Here is a 19,893-nt window from a genome sequence, read left to right as displayed (position 1 = left end):
TCTCTATGCGGGACAGTGCCGCGCCTTTGTCCTGCAGTGAGGGGACCCCCCCCCTCCGCCATAGTAGATGCACAACAGCTCACAGATACTCATTTGATAAAATTTAATCCCACGGAAATCCGATTAGGGAAGATTACTGTTGTTGTATGATTTGGGCTAGTACAGAATGTCTGGGGGAAGCATGCAGTGCAGGGAATAAACCTTAAACACTTTTTTTTTTTTTTTGATAGGAAACTTTTTTGAGGAGCATTGGTGGGGGAAAAGTTCTCAAACTCTCCAATGCATGACAATCCTGTCCTGACATCGTTTTTCAATTAGTTGTGTTTTTGTAAAAAGCTTATTGTTGTACCCCTAAAGGTACAATTATGTGCTTTATTTTCTGAGTGTGTGTAGACTGTGTGTCAGTGATCCAGTGTTGTGCTTTTTGACCTTGTAAAATCTAAAAATAGCACAGAAATCTATCAGTTCATCACAAATAACAATTTTATGCATTAGAAAATGTTAAGGTTCATGCTCTCACACCTTTGTAGTACAAATGAGCCTTCAGCCTTCCTCTAAATTTACGTTTCATAACTGTCTCCTAAAGAACTCAGTGTCCTCCTCTGGTGCCTTTGTTCACAGGTGTTTAGTCACATCAAAGTGAATCAGAGGAACTATTAGCCAGATGGCTGAAGATGCCCTGGAAATGGGGATGATGCAAGCCAACACTACAACTGTTCCCAAGGTTCAAAATTCCTGTTGACTCACTTCCTTATATCTTCTTTGACTGACAGTACCAATCACCGGAAACTGCACATTTTCATGACAGGTCCTATATGAACGTGTTTTGCTCCCTTAACAAGTTATCCAATCTACCAGGTGCTAAAATTAAAACTCCATTAGCACATTTTGTGATCTATTTTTAACATAGACAGATTGTTTCCCTTTTGATGGACCAAAATTTACAATTTAACTGCCCTGAGTCTATCCAAGATTTATACAAGCTGGACCCTAGAGATGATGCAGAAACCCACTTGGGCCAGTGAGTACAGTGGTGATGGTAAAGTTGTAAAGAGAGAGAAATAGATGATTTTTTTTCCCTTTAATGTAAAATAACATGAGATTTCATAATGGGTGGACTGACAGGATCCAATGGGAAACAAATCACTAAAAGCTTCCACTACTGCACTTGCATGTATTTCTTTTTTCCTGGGTGTAACTAAGATAGTAGCTGCTGCCCATTATAGTGATTTTTGCAGTTCAGTGTGTGTAGTAGATTACTCTTCAGTTAATCAATTCAGTTAACTCAAATTACCACTGAATTGTTGCATTTCTACAGGTTGCCTGTTTGATTCCCAAGGCAATTTTTAATTACAGATAAAATCATAGGCAAATTTGTAAAAAATATTTATTAAAAACAACAACAAAACAACTCTATAATAACAATTCATTATGTCGAACAGACTTTAACATGGCTCAGTCGGTATCTGCAAATCACAGTTAAAGTCCTTGTGTCCCGTTGTAAAACCGTAGCCAGTATGGGTGTCATTGCAAATACAGGAACAGAGAACAAAAACATTGACATATCATATGCATTCAAAATCAGTGTAACAGTGTAAGTCTTCTACAGTCCCATATAATTCACATCGTTGTCCAGGGGTTGGCAATCCAGTCGATGGCTCCCGTTGTAATCACGGAGGAACATGTTATGTGTGATAATCCTGTGCGTTACTCAATATATATCTTCACAGCCTTCTGCGAAATTTCATACAAAGCCTCTTAATAATTTTACGTGGCAAGTTGATTACCTTGCAAAAAAGAGACACTTAAGGTAGATATTGAGGATATTTAATCCCACCAGTAACTGTCCATCATAAAATTACTCTTCACAGTCCAAAGTAATATTGTGCAGGGTTTTCACTCCAGGTCGTAGTTATCATATGACAGCTGCTTGAGATGTGTGATACAGTCTGAAGAAAGAAAGACACAATAAAGTAAAAAGCAGCAGTGACACACTCTCGCTCTCAGTGAAAAATGAGTTTTGTGAGTAATGTATTTGTAAGAGAAAAGCATAAAACATCTTACCAAGGACCCACTGCTCAGACAGCATCCTGTTTCCCTCTGGTCTTCTGCCGCTGTATTTACCGATGCAGATGCCTGCCTGGCGGACTGTTTTGCAGACTGTTCCTCCACACAGCTGAATGAGCTCCACCAGACTCTGCGTGGGTGGCTGGGAGTGCTGGGACACAAACATGGCGGGCTGATCTTGGAACAAGTCCTGCTGGTGTTCCCCGGCAGACAGGTGCTGCTGGAGCCGGCAAATCTGGAAGAGAAGCAAGTCACAAGTTTTAAATGTATATGTGTGAATGATGAAATGTACTTGAATGAAAATTTATTTAACAGATTATTTTTTTATTTTTCCGAAATTAACATCTGCGCTTCTATGTAGAACAACTGCCTCTAGAGGATGAACAAAGCTCCATTCAAATTTAATCACTAACACTAGAGTTAAGTAAACTGAGCAAGAACAGCAATAAAAACGTTCCATGTGAAAGCTATACCCCTTACATATGTGATTGGAAATTTCATGGGATTATTATTTAAAATTGTTTTCTTAATACTTTACAACTGATTTCAGCTTCATTCTCAACTTATGAAGAACTGTGGGACTTAAAAGTTTGCAGCTTAAGTATAATGATCCTTAATATTCTTCTCACACTAATATAAATTATACTTTGCTTTAATAATAATACACAACTTAACATGCAGAAAAGATCTCTGGAGTGCTGCTAACCATGATTTTATTTTCAATAGTGTACAGATAAAAAGGACTGCAGTGTCTCAACACAGAATTGACAGTCCTGAATTTGCTTCTTAATTCTGTGCTGTGGTGATAGCACCATGAGGAAAAGGGAGTTTCAAAGGTACTACTGCCACAAAAATTATAACAACAGTATGTACTGCTGGAGATGAATGACAGATTCAATAAGAATCACTTTGTGTAAAATGACGCAAAGCTCCCAGTTGCTCTCTGAGTGATATAAAGGTTAGCTCCAATGCCATTTTATGTGCTTGGTTTCAGTTGCTTGGGCCACATTGTCTATTGACTATTGCCAATCCTGGCTGACTGAATGAGAGCACACATGAGGCATTTCCAGGCCCTCTTTCATCTGGGTTTGGTGAGTGAGGATCTAAGCTCTGACTGCAGACCCGCTCCGTGTCCAGCACGGGTCAGTTGCAACAGTGAAAGGGGCAATCTGCTCCACCTTCAGCTGAATGCCAAGCAAAAGCTTTAAGGCTTTTAGTCCTTTGCAAATCTCAACACAAGTCTCATTTTACCACAAGTAATCAGGGATTGCTGAAAGGGTCTGGAGACTGGGCGAGGTGAACATTAAAGCACATTGTGTAATTTGAGGGGAATGATTAAAGACATAATTCACATGTAAGCTCTATTATGTGAGAAATCAGATTTTGGGGGGAAAAACTTTTAGTGCAAACAAATAAATGGTGACATAAAAGCAAACTTCCTTTGTCCTGTTAACTGCCATAAAATAAATAAATGAATAAATAAAAAACTCATGGCTCTACATGGTTATTAAGAACGCTTACAGAACTGGATTTTCTCATGCACATAAATGATTAATGCCATGCAACCTCACAGCCAAGTGAGTTTAGAATAGAGTGGAGATAATTTAGTTGTAGCCTGCACATAAACCTTGGTGTTGCTGATAAATTTCATGAAAGGTGTCATTCGGTTTTTATTTCATGTCAAACTAGCCACAAAAACCCTATAAGCTTGACTTTAAAGACATGTTTTCTCTACCTGCTTGAATGCAGTGGGCTATATTTCCACTCACACTCCAGTCATGCAGACACCTACATAGTGCTAGAAAGTCTATTTTTTATTATTATTATTTTTTATTTTAGATTTTTCTGTGAGGATGATGATAAATACAAAACCTTGGAAAGAGTTCAACAACAGCAAAAAAGTTGTCATTGTTACAATAAATTATATATAAAATCATGTCTTATGACAGTATGGCACTCTGTCACGTTCACAATGGTGAAAAATGATTGAGCCTTGGAGGTGAGATCCATCAAAAATGGGTCATTGTGTATGTCATTTCCTCCTTCATCTAAACATAAAGCAAACGCTGGCGCCTGAGAATTCACAGCTTTGGTGAGTCAGCCACAACACCTGAGACACTCGGTGTTTTTGTGTTTTTGGAATGACGACAAGTCCTTCCTCTTTGGTAATGTGCCTGAAATATGTTGCATTTCCTTTATACTGTAACATATTACATCAGTCTGCTTCCTACAATTCTGCTTCTATCAGTACTTGTGTCCAAACTGAAGAGGGCAAATGTAATGCTTTCCTCTCAGAATATGAAATGTCATGTTATTGAGTTGTGATTTATTCTCACGCTACAGTAGAATGGCCTCTCAAAGCACAATATGAAGCTTAATCTACTTATAAACATTTTGCTGTGACAGATGGAGGTGGTTTGTTTCTGTTTTTCCAAAGAGGGATGAATTCAACTGTTAGGGGAAGTGATGAGTGAAGCTACTAAAGCAATAGGAAGGTGACTGTGATGGAGGCACATTCCTGGGGCGTAGGACAAAACATCCTCCTGTGTCGATTCACTTCCTGTACAGCACACCTGCACCCATTCCCCACTGTGACATGTCAGCCCTCTGACAGAGTTCACAGCGGGGAATAAAATCACTGCTGCACAAACGTTCTGCCAAGCTGGGATAATGCTGAAATAACAAAAACAACCCTACTTTCCACGTGTGCCTGAGAGGATTGTCAGTAACAGATCAAGTAGTCCAATAAATGGGAAAATATATGGCAAAGTGGTGGGGAAGAAATCCCCCCCATATTCTTCTCAATGCAACCCAAGGCTCCAGTTGCAGATCTGTTTTTTTTTTTTTTCTATTTGTGAGCCTGAAATTGCAACAGAAAACAAAAATCAGACTACTGTCAGAAGCATTTTGTTCTGTTCACTATGAAAATGTTCGAGTCTCTTAGCAATGCCAAGACATGTACATACTTGCCCTTCTGGCAAAGGTGACAATGATACTGTAGAGCTTAATAATCCTGGAAAAAAAAAATGTCAGTCTATTGTTAACATGAGGTGCTCAGTATTAAGTCTGAAATAGTTAGCCAGTGTGGCACCATACTTGTCATGTTATTTCATATACCCCTTACATACCTGCACCCTCACACATCAAAATCTGACAAAATCATGAGAGGCACCCAAACAGCCAGGCAGCCTACACTACCAAACTGCATCAACTTCTGTACAGTGGAGTAATCAAAGAAACAAGCAACCAAGTCAACTTAAAATTCATTCCTACATATAAAAGAGTAAATAGTATTAGGTTATTTATATGCACCAGACAGGGCTCCGTGAAGCCAAAGCCAGTTCAAAAAGTGAAAATCCACCATAACAACAAATGTTGTGAACATTGCCAGGTGTTTCCCAGAGCTACGAATATGAAAGCCAGTCCAACTGTGTGATGCAGAGATCATTAAAAGGCAACCAATGACTTTCTGGGAATTATTTTAAAATCCTGAATCACAGCTGGTCTTATGAAATAAAGCTTATTATAGTTTGTAAAGGATTAAAAAAAAAAAAAAAGATCATGAAGATTTTCTTTTCTTCATGATCTTTCTTCATGAGATTTTTCTCTCCTTCTTTCAGAGTCCAATCAATTTCCACCAGTCTAAAAACATCCAGATCCAGCTCTATTTGCAGAGTAACATCAGTGTCTTTTGTCTAAGCAACAAGTGCTCTCAGTGTCACTCAGGAGTGGGCCATTTCTTTTAAAGCTCCTTCATTCAAACATGCCTGTGTTTTGTAATAGGCAGAGAAAAGATTTATGAATGGGGAGGAATGGACACTGCTATCAAAGACTTAAGTGCTGGAAAAAATGTTATAATTGGCATTCAAGCTTCATTCTTAATGTTTCTTACAGACCCACTCAAGAAACACTACCAGAAGCAAGAAGTGATATATTAGGACATGTACAATTTGTGCATCTGCTCCTTTGAGTTGTTAGTTGTGTGAAGGGAAATAAAGGGAATCTCCACTCCGCTACTCTTCAGTGACCAGCTAAGGGAAAGGGGAGTGGTCACAACTCACACAGTTAGCTAATCAGAGGCAGCTCAGACAAGGGGTTGGGGGGTCTGATGAAAGGAGAACACATGCAGTCTGGGACTAGTAACCTGTGGGACTGACACACTACCTCTAGCTCCTGATGGTTTCATCTCCTCCTCTTACCACGGAGTCCTGATATAAAGAACCTGCACAACTTCAAGAGGACACTCAACTCTTGGACATAGCTTGGGAAAGAAATCTAGTCACCGAGAGAAGACCAGGGAACACTCAGGAGTTCAGTTTGAACTAACATTGTTTTTAGTTAACTACTTTATTGAAACAAAAATGCTGAATGCTGGCTTGCTGGTTTTGAGTTTCTGCCTTGCTCTGGGGACAGGATATAAGACTTCAGACACCACTGTGGGTAAGAGACAATACCAGATCCAAAACGGCCCATGTAGCTACACCTTTCTGCTGCCTGAGCAGGACAATTGCCGGTACTCAAGCAGCACTTACAACAACCCGATCCAAAAGGATGGCCCTGCAGACAGTGATGAGTCAGCTCAGAGGCTGGACCAACTGGAGACCATCATGGAGAATAACACACAGTGGCTCCTCAAGGTATGGTGTTGTCCGTCCTCATGTCACAGATCTTCAACTGGGAGGGCAAATGTATAGAGCCTGCGATATCACTGAACATGTTACTTTTGGTGATTTTAGGCTCTTGTCAAAAAGGGCAATGGTTTTATGGGGACAAAAGAGCATATAGAGTTTGATCAGTGTCTGTGTAAGAGGACGAAATGGGTTTGAGGACTGGCAAAACCCAAACACATGCATTCCCCACACATGGGGGAATGCATGCTTTGCTTTCAATATGCTAGGCCAAATAGAGCTGTAGTTTTACAGAATATTTAGCAAAGACTTGGAAAAGGCAGATATTTTTGATGAACTACTGATGATGAATGCAAAATGAATGCCCACAAGGAAGTATCTAACATGCTTTTGCAAATCGAAATGCCCAATTTCAAAATCCAGAGTGGCAATAAACTGCTCTTTCTGTCTCAAGGATGTTCAAGGATAACTGCTGTGTCTTTTTTTCTTTCCTTTTTTTCATATGACAGTCAGATGATTCTGACGTATTCTGAGGCAGTTCTCTGGTAAATGCCATATCACCACATTGGCAGAGCTTACGCAAAATTACTAAATGAATGGCTAAACTAATCCTAGCATCAAAACACAATGGCAAATAATTTCAATTCAACAAACATTTGTAGTAGCAAAGGATGACTGTGGCAAATCAGAGACCATGTCACAGTTGTTAACATCCATTCATTTAGTGATAATGGTGGTTAAATAATACTGATGTTCTTATGGCCAACCATCAAAGAGCCAAACAATGTTGCCATTGTGACTGGTGATTTATTTACTAATGCCCAACATGATCATGGATAAAACAAACAAATTACTGGCAAAGAAACAGATAAAAAGTATTGCATCTAGTTCTTCAAGAGGAATATTGCCACAGAAAATACTGAGATACATTTGGAGAAATGGGGAAAAAGGAAAAAGTTTGCTGAAAGTCTATGAGACACTCATTCCTCTTACACAGACTATGCAAGAGCAACAAAGGCTCAACACAGGTGTCCACATGAAGGATGCCTGCTTTCCTTTCAAACTGCTGAGTGAAAGAAGAGAATGCCTCTTTTCTGGTGCCCTCTCCGCTAGCTCTTTAGAGCTCAATTAAAGACGAGCCGTGGCAAGAAAGTACGACTCACAGCTTGATCACACAATTCCCATCTCGTTAGCACTGAAATAAACTCTGAGCAATTCAACAAAAAAGCTCAGAGGATCCTGAGCTTTGACATTCTTCTCGCTGTAGACACCAATATTCTATCAGCAAATGTGCACAGAAATCTGTGGGTTACTCACAAAAGCAAGAGATTCTATACTGCCCTAAACTTTGCATAGGTCTATTCACATCACTAAGTGTGGGTTTTCGTAGATTAACATACCTCACCACCCTGCAACACTGCACTGGCTAGCTGTCATATGCTGAGAGGATTTCAGACTTTCTCAAACATCTCTCAATGGACAGTGATGTAAAGGTTGGACTTAAGCTTGCTACATGCAGATTCAGTATCTATTCTGGGGAAGGTCACATGGAAGTGCTCAGAAACTGAAAAAGTGAAAATGCTGAAAAAACTCAGCATTTATTTGAAAACTGATATGTTACTGCCATTCAAATCGCTTATACCTAAACTTGACTAGTATTATGCTTATTTAACTAGAACTGGCATGATATGTATGTGTGTAGGAATAAATCTGCATAAATTCCTTTGATTCTATAGGATATGATAACTCAGGATAGGAGGTTATCTGTGACAACATCTTCCTTTGGGAAAAAAAAAACAAAAACAAAAAAAAATCATACAACCTTTACAACATAGGCCTGGCTGTGGAGATGAGTAGAAAATTATGAGATAACCAGCACTGGCCATTGAAAAACAGCAGAAACCAGGATACTTTATTGCCCCAGTGAAGCACTGTCAGGATGTTGTCACGTTTTTGTGTGAATGAGGAAATGAGCATTCTTCACAGAAGCCATCAAGCCAGGAGGAGTAAACAACTGATTAGATCACTGACTGTCAATGGAATGTCCTGCAAACAATTCAAATGACACCCGCTTCCACCTTCCATGCACCTCTGTGTGTATCCAAGAACACAAACAAATTGGAGGTCAAGGAAGACAAACAAAATTAGCACTAATTGCAGCCGTTAGTCTCTAGCTGTTTCTTTGTCATGAAAAAGAGGAAGTAAATGCTATTTAGGACTGCATCTCTAACCTTCTGATGTGCAAATAACCAGAGATTATGCAAACTTACTGTAGTTGATAAAAATATTCAACTGACGTCAATTCCCACTTGTATTTATGCCATACTTTCATGAAGGATGTAACTCCTCACTCATCACTTCCATCCTGTTTACGAGTCATTGGACCTGATTGCCACTCAGGAACACCATGCAGGAAATAACTTAATGATTGGTCTTGCTCTAAATCTGGCAATACTGCTAGGTAGAAAGGGAGAAATGTTTTTAAGATGAAACTTGACTTTTCCCCTCTCAGAGGCCATTTATGCTCTGGCCCATTTTCATATTCCTATGACTAAGAGTTAAACAACATAAAAAATCTAAGAATATGCTCTTAAGACAGCTTATTGATTTATTATATTATTTATTATAACTATGTGCTGGGAAAACATTACAAACTGCTATTTTCTCCCTTCTCCAGAATGTAATAGAACTTCCTGTTTCAATTTATAGAAGCTTCTAATATTTTGGACAGCATATAACCTAAACAGTTTATAAAAATGACTGGGTCGTCATGGGATAGTTCTGGCCACTCCCACCTCTCTTAGACCTTAGGGTCAAAGCAAGGGGAAAGGGCAAAAATATGACAACAAGACTTTGCCAGTTTTAAAATACCATGTTCAAAGAGGCACTAAAATAACAACAGGACTAGAATGCACCATTTCTTTTAGGTGCTCTCCAAAGAGGATCCTGAGCTTAGAGACAATAACTTCTGCTCATGCCTTTTTAGGATTAATTTCCTGTATGAAGCATGGATAAATAATGGCATACGCCAATTATAACACCAGCTAATTCTCTAGTTGACTCTTAATTCTCTGATACAATGATGCAAACTGCATTCCAGTCATGGTACAATGAGGGGATGCCAGTGTTTGTTATCAGTGCAAATACTGGACTGCAGTATTTACTGCAGTATTAAATGCAGTATCTGTTTTGAGATTTTAGATAAAACTAATATCCAATACCAAAAGCCCTAAATAATAAGTCAGAAATAAAAGAAAACTGTCTTTATTTTCTCAATTTTGTCACACTGAAGCCTGTGTCTCTCAAATGGTGAGAAAAGGGGTTTTTTATATCTATTACTTGGTCCAATGACCCTACAGTTTCCAGTGAAAGTAATGGATTGGAACAAGACCCAATATTGGTTGACCTTTGAAGTTTGTGCTTGGTATCGGCATCAGCATTAAAGGAGTGGTATGGGCAGTCACATGATTGTTAAAAAATGACCAGAAGGCTGCCGGTTTGAATCCCTGAACTAGCTGTGAAAGTTTAAATGGGAAAAGTAAACAACTAACAGTCTCCTCTCTGTCAGCATCTACAAATGATGCGGCTTTGAACGAGGCACTTAAAACCCAAGTGCTAAAGTGAAGCTGTTCAGTGGCCAACATTAGGAAAACTATAATGGGGAAAGGTCGAAATGACAATCTGTGTAACTACGAATGTGAAGCAGGGATTTGCTGAAAAAGAGAATGCATGCTCAGTAAAAAGTAATAGTAATGGAAAAGTAATTCCAATGCTGTCTTGAGATAATTCTTTATGTCCACTGCAGCTGGAGAACTACATACAGGACAGCATGAAGCAAGACATGGTCCAGATCCAACAGAATGCTGTACACAACCACACGGCTACGATGATTGAGATTGGAACAAACCTGTTGAGCCAAACTGCAGAGCAAACGCGGAAACTGACCAATGTGGAGGCACAGGTGAGGCTATACTGCCTAACAGTTAAAATAAACATGTATAAGAATAGGAAAAAAGCCTAGCAAACACCAGTGTCTCTTTGGCTTGTTTGTGCAATATTACAGTTGGCATGTCAAAATCTATAGCATGCAGTTTCAATCAAATTATTGTAGTAATATATGCCCAACATTCCTTTTATTTCCATTTAAGATGTAGTGGCATACTACATTAAATAATGTAGCTCAGTGAGAATGCTTGATAATAAATAGAGAAAAGTAGACTGCATTATCCTACTGTGCCAGTATATTATTTTGGCTGAACGTCAATGACCTTATGTGAGCCAACTGTACAGCATTTCCTGTTATTAGCACACTTGTATTCCCACAGAAACAGTCTATCAGTTTGTCACAATCAGACATCCGTCTGTTCAAAGACATCAACAGCTCCACTGGAGACACGTAGCTGTGATTCATGTAAACAACCTGCTTTTTGCTGAGTTCAGTTCCTCCAAACTGGGAAATCAGAGGCAAGGTCCCCGACCCAAGAGCTCAGTTCAATACGTCTGTCTGTGAAAATACATGGATTACATTATGAAGCCCCATGGCTCTTTCACAGTACCCCCTGCATGTACCCCTCTCCGCTTTCCAACATTCAGTATGTCTGCTTTATTGGAATTTGATTGTTCTGCTCTTTCCTGTCACAATACATTTTTCCATTTAGCTAATGGCTAAGCTTTTGTGCCGTCTCTAACAAAATGGAGCCAACAAACAGGGCTTGTATGGCACTGAGTCCTCTGATATAGCAAAGTAACTATCCATTCAAAGTGGTTTGATAGGTAGAGCATTATCTATTATACTAGCGGACTCTGGATACACCAAGTTGAGACTTGGGAGAAAAGCATCTTGGCAGTAAACTATAATTTCTGATAGTATTAATGACACTTAAGACCAAATGCATACATAGTTCAATTTTGTGGAGTGTCACCCATTTCTACAGGTATACACTGACTGGTCATCATCTGATCAAACTCAACATAATCAATGTCAGGTCATATTACATAAATAAATAACTGAAAATATCCAGCAAAGATTTTATGTATCTGCGTCTGTCCCCAGTTTTTTATTGAGACTAAACCTGTAGAGGATAAAAAAAACAACAACTGCAACTTAAGTCATAGAGCTATTTGCGTAACATATTACACACACAAAGACAGGGAAACGTCAGCAGCAATTGCACAGCACCAATCTGAGACATTTCTCTATCCAGAAGAGATCAAAATTTCATTGTAACATATCCTTTCCCCGCTTCTGAGTTAAGCTGAGGGACACATTCTGTTCTGTGGGAGAACAACTGTCAGCATCCAAGTATCTTCAGCTGCTCTAAACTGTTGCCAAGTATTGACGTAACGATAATGCAAAGGCTTTACCTAATACACACTTTCAATGAGAAAATTCACTCTGATTGGACAAGGTGTCTCTGAGAAACAGCCTCACTGAATTGTTTTCCAAATCTTTTTTCTAGGTAATAACTCACACAACTCGACTTGAGCGCCAACTTCTCGAGAATTCCTTGTCAACTAACAAGCTGGAAAAACAACTAATAATGCAAACAAATGAAATAAATAAGCTGAATGACAAAAACAGGTAAGAACATGTTTTGTCTACCAATGCTAACCCTATATAAATCATCTATATAATACAAGGTTACAAATGACATTGGAAAACAGGGAAATAGATATTCTGAGAATCATTAACAGTACAGCTTTATGCTTCGTGCTTATGTGCAAACCTTTGATTTGCACATAAGCACATAAAGTTGCTCAACTTGTCTCCTGCTCTTCTTCAGCTTCCTGGAGAAGAAGGTGGAGGAGATGGAGGAGCAGAGACAGGTGCAGCTCAAGACGCTTCGAGATGAAAAGGAGCAGCTTCAGGCACTGATAGAGAGGCAGACAGCCTTTATAGGGGAGCTGGAACAGCAGCTGCTTCGGGTTTCTTCAAACAACACTGTCCTGCAGCACCAGCAACAGGAGCTACTGGAGACTGTCAATAACCTCATCCACACCATCTCTACCACCACAGCTGGAGGTGGGGCGGCACTAAGTCTCATGAATATTCCTTTTATCTTTCATTTAATTAGGAAAGGTCAACTCTGCATGCATACTTCTTGTCAGTGCTGCATCAACACGTGGGAGCTGCCCAATACAGGCACAGTCTTCAACTGTCAGCCACTGAGCAGCAACTGGGAGTTAAATGCCTTAGCATTCAGCCTCTGTGTTAACTACTGTCAACCCCCCAACAACCTGTGGTCACAGTCACATGGAAGCATTGAAAGTGACCTTTTTGCTGTGTTAGTTTGCCAGGAGCTAAGCCATGAACTTATCAAAGGAGGTGAAGTGCTGTGCAATTTTGTGGTGTCTAATTAACGTGCATGGCTTCTGCTGCAGAGACCAAACCTGCCATGATGCAGGATACACCGTCCACGTACATGGATTGTGCTGCTGTCTTCAAGTCGGGAAACACTGAGAGTGGAGTGTATGTCCTCACACTTCCAAACTCTACACTAGAGGTGAAGGTAAACTAAACCTGTTTACTTATTTCATTCTGTCTATAGGTTATAGTGTATAGTACAAAAAAAACAAAAACAAAACTATTTTCAGATACATTTCAATAAAAGCTTTGAAAGTGTGAACACTCCATTAAGATTTGCTCCTTTAAGGTTCACTCAGCATATCAGAATAAATATGTATGCCAGTTAAATACCAACATCAAAATATTTAGACACAGCCTTGTAAATTAATAAAACCATGGCAAATGTTGCTCACTAGATGTTGAAACGTCCACTAAATGCAAAATTGTCTTTGCGGATGGACTGGTTAAGTTAAAATGTCCTCAGCCCTTCATTAATGATGTGCATGCTTTAGCTAATAGAGTGATCTCCCTAGATACGTTTCAGTAATTAAAACTTTGAACTCAATTCTGAATCCAGTTCCCGAGGTTTGAGCCAAACAGAAACGAGACTGCACTGTCAATTTCTTGAGGACCAATTCCTTACAGAAGATTTAGTCTCAATTGATATTATTAATTGCTGCAACCCTTTTTGTTTTGTGTTTGAAGGCTTTCTGTGACATGGAGACAGAAGGAGGTGGCTGGACAATACTACAGAAACGCTTTGATGGCCGTGTTGACTTTCACCGTACGTGGAAAGAGTACAAAATGGTAAAAGCTATCAAGAGGAAATTCTCCCCTTAAAAAATATATATAGCCTAGGCTACGGTTTTCGTTCCCATTGCACAGGCCAGACTGGTTATTGACTATCCTTTCACTAGAGTTGAAAGGGCCACTTTGGCTTGAAATGTCAACGCACAACAATAAAACAGGGTATGATCAAAATTAATGAACCACCAACACTGCACCAGTGTGAGGGGGCATTTTCAAATCAATCCAAAAAAGAATGGGCAAATGATAATCGCTTGTAATTATTCTCAGTTGCATCAGCTCAGATCAGTTGCATCCTCTGATGTCTCTACATTGATAAGATTGGTGTTGCTCAGGGTGACAATGTGCTAAAAAAGAATAAAGGTGGTAACTCAAAGATATGATGAACACATTAATACACACATTATACCAATTCATCAACAATGAGATATGATCACATGCGAGCATTTCTTTGTTCTGAAAGTGAATCTGAGACAGTGTTTGTAACCTGCCATCACAAAGACAAGCGGTGCAGATGATCCCTAAAAATAGTGACTAGCTTTATTCAAGCCAAGTTTGAGATTAACAGACTAAAAATATGCCAAGGAAGAATCTCATGCCACTGCAGTGCAATCACCACAGGAAAATATTTATACTGATATTTTCCTTACTCTGACCGCACACTGTTGAGTATGTTGAGTTAAAACCGACATACAGGATTTTTATTATCTCACTATGACTGTTGGTGTGTAATTGTTTTGCATGCTCTGAAAATATTTGAGCTCTAGTTAAAACCAGCTGTTACTACTATAAATAGCCAAAATGACTGATTCCTTTGAATGCTCTGTGCAATGGCAAATTTATGTGCATGATTCATTCTCTGTGCAATGTACTGAACTGTGAATCTACCCATTTGTTTGTTTTAATATTTAACGATTCTTGTTGTGTATGCTTTTGCAGGGGTTTGGCGAAGCTTCAGGTGAATTCTGGTTAGGAAATGAGTTTGTCTCCAGACTGACAAACCAACAAACCTACAAACTAAGGATCCAGCTGAGTGATTGGGAAGGAAACTCAGGATTCTCACTATATGAGCAGTTTTCTCTGGACAGTGAAGCACAGAATTACAGGTAGGTTTCCATAGTGTCATCAGAGACTTTTTAGGATGTGTCTGAACAAAGATTTAAAAAATATATGTACACAAGTTTTATTTTAATGAACTGAAGTAATTCTTAAAATCATGTTCCTGAAAAATTACAAGATGCAATTCTGAGTATCTCCAACATGATATATTGAACCTAGATGGATCAATACAAGTTCCTCCGTGAGAAGAATATTACTTTAGCTCCACGGCAAAGCTTTTGAAGTCTGGTATCTAGGAAACAAACCAAAAAAAAGACAGCAGCTTTTCAGGAGGGCTTAGCTAATCTTGGCCAATCAAGACAGCATGCAAAAACAATGGTCCTCCAATTGCATTCGCCCGAAAATAAAAATAAAAGAGCACCTCTACAGTTCCACTCTTGAAAGAGTTCAGTGTTCATCTTATATTACAGTTAAACACACGGGCATGTCTTCCTAAAGCTAGGAACATAAAATCTTAAGTTGTAACATACAATATACAATGCAAAATTTTTTCATTGTTTTTGCAGTGCTCAAGGTTAGTTTCTATTGAAGTAGGCCTAATTACTGGTTTTGAACTATTGGCACTAATATGCAACAGGATGATTTCACTATTAAAGCTCCAACATGCTACAGTCCACACATTTAATGTGACATACACTGTCAATGGAGAAGCTGAAGAAAAGATTCCTCAGCTGCAATGCAGTTAAGTGCTTGTCTCCTATAATACACCTTAGGGAGAGGGTCGTTCATGTCATAAATACTGACTGAACTGACTCAACATTAATGCAAAACGTATATAAACTGTCCCTGAGGATAGATATGCCTTATTAAGAATGTATACGTTTTCCTGATACTGATGTAAAATACCTGGCACAAGTCCAGAGAAAATAACTGGAAATGGTCAGGATTTGTGAAAATAGGAAGCACACTAAACATTCGGTCCACATCCCTTGACAATAACACAACCTTCAGAAGTATTTTCTTTTCCCAGCCGAAGCTGATTCCAACAGTGGAATGGATACTTCCTTTGAATTTGACAAATAGGCCCTGAAACTCTCCTATTCAGCACTGTGGCATTCAGGCTTAAGTCTACTAGACTATGACCAACTACTCTTGCACTCATAGCATTAGATGCATCCTTAGTCGATCCTTATCAAAACACAAACGAGAAATCAATATTAAGAAACACAAACACACACACACACAGCACCTTTTGTTTGGCAAAATAATTTGACATAAACCTAACCTGAGAACAAAAACCCATGTAACCAACTTCTAATTATGCAAACTACTAAAAGCTATTTTAGCTGCATCGGTAGCAAGGCTATGACCATAATATAAGTCAGCTAAAGGTTGCCTTTTGAGGAACAGCAATTATTGACTTCCTCCTCCTCCTCCTTCCTCCATTTTTCCTTTTCACTCTACAGGATACACCTTAAAGGCTACAGTGGAACAGCAGGCAAAACAAGCAGCCTTGGGCAGCCAGGAAGTGATTTCAGTACAAAGGATGCAGACAATGACAAATGTGTTTGCAAGTGCTCGCAACTCACAACAGGCGGTAAGAGGCAAAATTAATTGTAAATCACCTGTGCTTCTGCATGGCTGTGTTCAGTGGGAAAATCTAATAATTACATCAATTTGAGGTGCTCACTTACTGCGGCAAAAAATTTCACCCCTACAGACTCTTAAAGAGTTTTCAAATGACCCCCATTTTTGTGGCTGGGTCAAAGAGCACAATTAGCTCAGAGTTAATCACTGATCGACTCATTGGGGAATTCAGTCCCTACAATAGTTGACATTAATAGCCTGGGAAAAGAGCTTTTTCCCTCTCTTGTAACTTAAAGGTTCCTCCTCCATGCCTCTTAAAGTGACTGCGCTGCAAGAAGTTTGTCTCCCACTGTACTGGGCTCTGCCAAATGAGCATGACAGCATGAAAACCCTAACCTTCACCCTTTTTTCCAAGAGGGGTCTGTCACAGAAGAATCCCTAAATCTCAGAGATAACCAGCTGCATGTGTAGAATTATGAGTAGCACTGACCCAGTGGCCCACCTCTGCCATCACAAACACAAAGTTTCCCCTCGGCCACAATGAATGAATAGAACTATTTTGTTTATGTGGATGTGGGCTACTTGCATTCCCTGCCCAAATTAAATCCAAGACTCAGACCAGTCTCTCACCCTTGTGCCAGGACTTTCAGCATGTTAGTGTCCTTGAGCAACACACTGATTTGCTGTTTTCTAATTAATTGTAAGTCATCCTGGACAAAAGTGTCCGCTAAATGTAAAATTGCTCATCACATTTTTGCAGAACATATGACACCTTAACAGGCATTTATTCAAGACTTGGAAAGAAATTGTATTTGAATGACAAAATGACGCATTTAAAAAAATGCTATTGCTATGATCCATAAAGCACAAATATAAACATAACGTTCACTGTCACCTAGACTCTGCCTACACGATTTTGAAAGCTGCCAAAAAATAGTGCAAAGAGTGCAAAGCGTGTAATGTATATAATTTTAAATTGTTTAAATTTTTAAGCTCTTGTGTGTTTAGCTTAATTGGTTCTACAGTACTTTGTACATTTTTCCAAATTCAAAGAGTGCCTTTATAATGTCTCAAAGGGAATGAGAAGTCACATGATAATCACATTAAAAGCTGTGATTTAGCTTGGTGCTGTGGTGATAAAGTCAAATGTCAAGAGCGCAGTAAACATTTTTTTTTTCTGCCCACCATGAAGCACATTCCTGGGATACATAATCTATCATTTACATAAGAGACAGAAGTCATCATCCCTCTCTACTATGCAGTGTGACCAAATCACGTAGTCTCTGACAGGCACGATTGATGTTAATTTTTGTTTTCATGCTCTAGGGTGGTGGTTTGATGCCTGCGGTCCATCCAATCTGAATGGGATGTACTACCAACAGGGCCAGAACTCCAATCGCTTCAATGGAATCAAATGGTACTACTGGAAAGGCTCAGGCTACTCACTGAAGTCCACAACCATGATGATCAGACCAGCAGACTTTTGAAGAATCGTTACGCAGTCTCTCTCACATCAGACAAAGTGAGAGGACAACACGGCCTGACACCAAAACAAAAACTACACTGTCCAGAGAACCAAAGCACTTCACGATAACAACATTTCTATGAACTTTTCCTGGGAAAATGAACACTTTGCTTTATGTCTATATGTTTACTGATAGGAACCAAATGAGAAGTTAAACAATGAAAATGTGGAATATTAACACTGACAAAGCTATAGGCTATATTTTGTGAAAAACACTGAAAAGACTGTTAATGTGATATGCATAGACAACTGGAAATACAGAGATTATAGTGAGAAATAGTTAGCTAACCAGAGGGGAGATTGTGATATAATGGCATTGTAAGCAAAAAGACTATGGTACAACATAAATTTATAGTATATATTGGTGATAAAATGACAGGAATTGGCTTAAAATGCTTACTGTAATTTGCTCTAGGTAGGCTATCTCCTGAGATGTCTACAATGTAAATGTAAATGTAAAATACTAGTCAGAATTTATTCTAAGATATTTTCTTTCTGATAGAAGATGTATGTATATCTGTTGTTTAATTTATATGTAGATTCAAAGACTGATATTTAACATTGTATATGTGATAGAGACTGTTAAATTTTCACATCACTCAGATTCCCATCCTGAGTGCCAGTCTACCTGTCTACACATAAATGCAAAGGGATTAATTTAATCTAGGACAACTGTACAGTCCCTTCTCCATGCTGACATATAACAACAACTATAGTTTTTCCCTATTTTTGTAATTTTATTTATGTTAAATCTGTATTAATTTTACACATCTACAGTTAAATTTTGTGGCAAAGCTTTGTAAGAGAGGGAGCTAAATTCCCCCCCCCCCCCCTCCAATAGACACCAAATTAATTAAGCATCTATCAACTCCCTGCAAAGCTCTGCCACCTGTTACAGACATGAGGTTACGTCAGCTGTATCAGCATTACTCAACACGGGGCCCACCCTTTCACAATAAACAATGCAGTGCAAGCAGAACGATCTGATCGCCACATTTCTATCCACAAAAACATTTTTATCATTTCTCTGCTCCTAGAAACAGAAATAAATACAAAATGCTGCAAAATGATTTGCAATGTGATAGTTGGTCATTATTCATCGTACAACCAAATGAATCAGGTCTGATTCCCAAATCCTGTGAGGACTTATATTGATTATTAAGCAGCACATATATACACTTAATGAGCAATGTTGGCTTAATTTTACTGAAAAAAGCCTGAAGATTATTGATGGATTGATCTGCTGTCAACATACAGTTGGACTGCTCCTGTCAGATTTGAAGTTTTTATGGCAAGATTCTCTCTCCCTCTCCCTCTCCCTCTCTCACACACACACACACACACACACACACACACACACACACACACACACACACACACACACACACACACACACACACACACAATTTATAGGCTGTCATTTCACTCAGGTCACACAATTAATTGAACAGCAACATCATTTTAAGGCAGTAGTAATCACTACACAGGAAAGGTGAAATCCACTCAGTGCGGCAGCGCTGTTTATGCAGCCTTATTGCCATCTGTTTTTGTCATTAACACTGACAGCAGCTGTTGAAGGCAATACCACCACTAAACACATAGGACACACAGGGCAGAGGAACTGAGGAGGGAAGCATGTGGTTTTCAAAATGCTGAATACTTCCATTTGGAGTAGCGGCATAATAAAGGGCCGTAGGGACGTAAAAATATTTTGTCTGTCACAACAAAAGCCTCATTGCAGCTTCAAGAGGAAATGTGGTGACATTTGTCTGCATCAAGACCCCGTGTCTCCCCTCACAGAGGCAGGAGAGAACACACAGATTCATGAATGACGAGTTCAGGAAGAGGCAACATCCACATTTCACACAGGATGC

The 19,893-nt window shown here is 39.1% G+C and overlaps 2 protein-coding genes across 3 annotated transcripts in view; one reads left to right on the top strand and one right to left on the bottom strand.

Moving 5' to 3' along the window:
- Positions 1-1,373: 1,373 nt before the first annotated feature.
- mcph1 (microcephalin 1) overlaps positions 1,374-19,893 on the bottom strand; it is a 31,086-nt gene continuing 12,566 nt past the window's right edge. For both annotated transcript variants that reach the window (XM_030070457.1, XM_030070458.1), the window contains 2 exons: positions 2,065-2,302; positions 1,374-1,949 (listed from right to left, as the gene is read on the bottom strand). In XM_030070457.1, the coding sequence (XP_029926317.1) occupies positions 1,897-1,949; positions 2,065-2,302 (291 nt within the window). In that variant the 3' untranslated portion in view covers positions 1,374-1,896. The remainder of the gene's footprint in view (positions 1,950-2,064; positions 2,303-19,893) is intronic.
- On the top strand, positions 6,157-19,014 carry angpt2a (angiopoietin 2a). The gene is made up of 9 exons (XM_030070476.1): positions 6,157-6,704; positions 10,501-10,656; positions 12,155-12,276; positions 12,479-12,717; positions 13,077-13,204; positions 13,747-13,848; positions 14,788-14,954; positions 16,374-16,504; positions 17,821-19,014. The coding sequence occupies exons 1-9, from the start codon at positions 6,429-6,431 to the stop codon at positions 17,979-17,981; spliced, it is 1,482 nt and encodes a 493-aa protein (XP_029926336.1). The 5' UTR covers positions 6,157-6,428; the 3' UTR covers positions 17,982-19,014.

The sequence above is a fragment of the Myripristis murdjan genome, chromosome 15, assembly GCF_902150065.1.
Source record: "Myripristis murdjan chromosome 15, fMyrMur1.1, whole genome shotgun sequence".
Lineage (NCBI taxonomy): Eukaryota > Metazoa > Chordata > Actinopteri > Holocentriformes > Holocentridae > Myripristis > Myripristis murdjan.
Note: the sequence above shows the minus strand (reverse complement) of the source record. Positions and strands in the feature narration are given on the sequence as shown.